At 65.1% G+C, this 3,842-nt stretch overlaps 1 protein-coding gene across 1 annotated transcript; it reads left to right on the plus strand.

Moving 5' to 3' along the window:
* The first annotated feature begins 392 nt into the window (after nucleotides 1–392).
* FZD9 (frizzled class receptor 9) lies at nucleotides 393–2,522 on the plus strand. The gene has a single exon (XM_030872017.3). It carries the CDS (start codon nucleotides 393–395, stop codon nucleotides 2,163–2,165), a length of 1,773 nt encoding a protein of 590 aa, XP_030727877.1. The 3' UTR covers nucleotides 2,166–2,522.
* The last annotated feature ends 1,320 nt before the right edge of the window (nucleotides 2,523–3,842 follow it).

A 3,842-nucleotide genomic window follows, 5' to 3' on the forward strand; every position in this document is an offset into this window, starting at 1 on the left:
CCAGACCGCGCCCGGGTTGGTGCCTCCCCGCGCAGCTGCGAGACGCGGCGCCTTTAAAGCCCGGCTGGGGGCGTGCCCGGCGCGCTGAGGGCACGCCTCTGGGCGCGTCCGCCCGGCGCCCCGCCCCGAGGCTTGTAGCCGCGGCCCCGGGAGGCGGGGCACGCTTTGGCTCGGCGGCCGTTCGAGTGGCGGCGGTTCGGCGGCTCGGCGCCTCCTTTCCCTCCGGCGGCTTCCCCGCGCGCTGCCCAGGGCGCCCGGCCGCGCCCTGACACACTCGGCCAGCTCGGCTATGGCCCGCGCCCCGCGACGTGGCGGGCGGGCACGGGGGCGCCGGACGGCGCGGCCAGAGTGAGGCGAGGCCGCCCTCCCGCCCTCGGCCGGGGCCGCCCGGGATGGCCGTGCCGCCGCTCCGCCGGGCGCTGCTGCTGTGGCAGCTGCTGGCGGCGGGCGGCGCGGCGCTGGAGATCGGCCGCTTCGACCCGGAGCGCGGGCGCGGGCCGGCGCCGTGCCAGGCGGTGGAGATCCCCATGTGCCGCGGCATCGGCTACAACCTGACCCGCATGCCCAACCTGCTGGGCCACACGTCGCAGGGCGAGGCGGCCGCCGAGCTGGCCGAGTTCGCGCCTCTCGTGCAGTACGGCTGCCACAGCCACCTGCGCTTCTTCCTGTGCTCGCTCTACGCGCCCATGTGCACCGACCAGGTCTCGACGCCCATCCCCGCTTGCCGGCCCATGTGCGAGCAGGCGCGCCTGCGCTGCGCGCCCATCATGGAGCAGTTCAACTTCGGCTGGCCGGACTCGCTGGACTGCGCCCGGCTGCCCACGCGCAACGACCCGCACGCGCTCTGCATGGAGGCGCCCGAGAACGCCACGGCCGGCCCCGCCGAGCCCCACAAGGGCCTAGGCATGCTGCCCGTGGCGCCGCGGCCCGCGCGGCCCCCCGGCGACGCCATCCTAGGCGCCGCCGGCGGCACCTGTGAGAACCCCGAGAAGTTCCAGTACGTGGAGAAGAGCCGCTCGTGCGCGCCGCGCTGCGGGCCGGGCGTCGAGGTGTTCTGGTCGCGGCGCGACAAGGACTTCGCGCTCGTCTGGATGGCCGTGTGGTCGGCGCTGTGCTTCTTCTCCACTGCCTTCACCGTGCTCACCTTCTTGCTGGAACCTCACCGCTTCCAGTACCCGGAGCGCCCCATCATTTTCCTTTCCATGTGCTACAACGTCTACTCGCTAGCCTTCCTCATCCGGGCTGTGGCTGGGGCCCAGAGCGTGGCTTGTGACCAGGAGGCGGGTGCGCTCTACGTGATCCAGGAGGGCCTGGAGAACACGGGCTGCACCCTCGTCTTCCTGCTGCTCTACTACTTCGGCATGGCCAGCTCGCTGTGGTGGGTGGTGCTGACCCTCACCTGGTTCCTGGCGGCCGGCAAGAAGTGGGGCCACGAGGCCATTGAGGCCCACGGCAGCTACTTCCACATGGCAGCCTGGGGGCTGCCGGCTCTCAAGACCATCGTTATCCTGACTCTGCGCAAGGTGGCAGGGGATGAGCTGACCGGGCTCTGTTACGTGGCCAGCATGGATGCGGGGGCACTCACGGGCTTCGTGCTGGTACCCCTCTCCTGCTACCTGGTGCTGGGCACGAGCTTCCTCCTGACCGGCTTTGTGGCCCTCTTCCACATCCGCAAGATCATGAAGACAGGGGGCACCAATACGGAGAAGCTGGAGAAGCTCATGGTCAAGATTGGGGTCTTCTCCATCCTCTACACTGTGCCCGCCACCTGCGTCATTGTGTGCTACGTCTATGAACGCCTCAACATGGACTTCTGGCGCTTGCGGGCCACAGAGCAGCCCTGCTCGGCAGCCACCACGCCCGGAGGCTGGAGGGACTGCTCGCTGCAAGGGGGCTCAGTGCCCACCGTGGCTGTCTTTATGCTCAAAATCTTCATGTCGCTGGTGGTGGGCATCACCAGCGGCGTCTGGGTATGGAGCTCCAAGACTTTCCAGACCTGGCAGAGCCTGTGCCACCGCAAGATGGCAGCTGGCCGGGCACGGGCAAAGACCTGCCGGGCCCCCGGGGGCTATGGCCGTGGCACCCACTGCCACTATAAGGCCCCCACCGTGGTCTTGCACATGACTAAGACGGATCCTTCTCTGGAGAACCCCACACACCTCTAGGGACACAGGCCTGCGTGGGGAGGCTGTTGCCCCCTCCTAGCCCCCCTCCGGAGGAGACAGCTGACTAGCAGCTGCCCAGCTGTCAAGGTCAGGCAAGTGAGTGCGAGGGGCCGAGGACCAGGGCGGGGAGACTCTCGTTCAACCCTCACTTGTCAGGACCCAGTGAGGCTCACTCCCCTGTCGCCTAGTGCAAGGGGGTGGGCCTGGCTGAGTCCCCCGCAGGGCCCTGGAGGTGGGGGCATGTGGAGAGGAGGAGGGGTAGAAGGGGGTGTGGTCCAGCAGAGTTTATTTAATGATGTAATTTATTGTTGGAGTTTCTCTGGAAGCTGTGACTAGAATAAACCCCCGTGTGGCACCGCTGAGTCTTCTCTGGACTGGAAAGGGAGAAGGTAGGAGGGTGAGGGCCCTGCAGGAGTCTCCCATGTGAGCAGAGCTGGGGGTGGGTTCTGGGCTCATCCCCTGACCCCGTTTTCTGACTCTCCATCAATGGGGAGGACATCGTGCTGTGAAACAGCTGTGTTTTGCAGGAGTCCCAGATTCTTCTCCTCTTTGCTCCTTTTGGCAACCTGCTTGCCTCTCTGAGCCCTGGGTTCCTGCTTCCCAAAGTGAGACTGGGATGCCTGCTGGGATACTCAGGGAATCCCCTGGGATGACACTGTCCCCCTCTGGCCCGGGGGAGTCTAGCCTGTTTGGGTCCTGGGGGTAAGACTCTGCTTTCCTCATTTTGTATAAAAAATGAGGGCATCAGCCTACCTCAGAGTTTTCCTCAGAGGCTCAGGATCTGTTCCCACTGTCCTTATGGCCCATCCTGCTGTCCCCTCCCTGGGGCCTGAGGGCCAGGGCCCAGCTGACTGTCCTCGTTGCCTTTGAAGATTGCTGATGTGATGTGGCCACTTCACTCCTTGCGGCCCTAGTCAGGGCACCCCACCCTCTCGTCCCTCTGGGTGGAGATGGGGCTGGACTATTATATGGGCATCTTGGTGGCAGACACAGGCATAGAGACAGCCCTTGAAGATAGTGGGGAGGGCTGCGGAAAGGTTTGAGTTGTGAGCACAGCAGTGAGAAACGGGGCAGGTGCTGGGGCGTGCACATGGCAGCTGTGCTGTCCCTGAGGCAGCTCCCACATTCGTGTGCCGGGATAGGAAAAGGTACTTGCGCCTATCTGTGTGCCGGGGAGGCCCTGGAGCTGCCAGGACCTGCGCCACCTCCGTGTGTGGCCGTCCCGGAGACCCTGTCAGCGTGGAGTCAGACCTCAGCGTCCTATCTTAGCCTCTGCTTTGGCCACTGTGACTCCAGCCAGGGGAGGGTCTTGGTTCCTGTCTCTGGGTGCATGACACGTTCAGCGTCACTGTCAGGAGGCCCCAGGGTCCAGCCCCACTGCCAGCCAAGGGGAGGCCCAAGGTCAACTGCTTCATATCACAGTAGGGCTGAGCCCCCAAACCCAGCACCTCTCCAGCCAGAGCCCTTTACCCTGCACCAACCACCAATCTCACAGGAACAAGAAAGAAACCAAATGGAGATCAAACAGGTGGCATCAGCTCCCTCAGGAGGTGAGTGGGGAGAGGGCTGTCCCTCACAAGGAACAGTACTGACCCCTAAGGGAATTTCGCAGCCCTCACCCCTGCAGCTGGCAGGTGGAATGCCCCCCCATCCCCCCAATCTAAATCCTCCCCTTCT

Source organism: Globicephala melas, chromosome 15 (genome assembly GCF_963455315.2).
Source record: "Globicephala melas chromosome 15, mGloMel1.2, whole genome shotgun sequence".
Taxonomy (NCBI): Eukaryota; Metazoa; Chordata; class Mammalia; order Artiodactyla; family Delphinidae; genus Globicephala; species Globicephala melas.

What these genes read in the sequence shown, in the direction of transcription:
- FZD9 (XM_030872017.3), top strand. Translation starts at nt 393, where the DNA reads ATGGCCGTGCCGCCGCTCCGCCGGGCGCTGCTGCTGTGGCAGCTGCTG.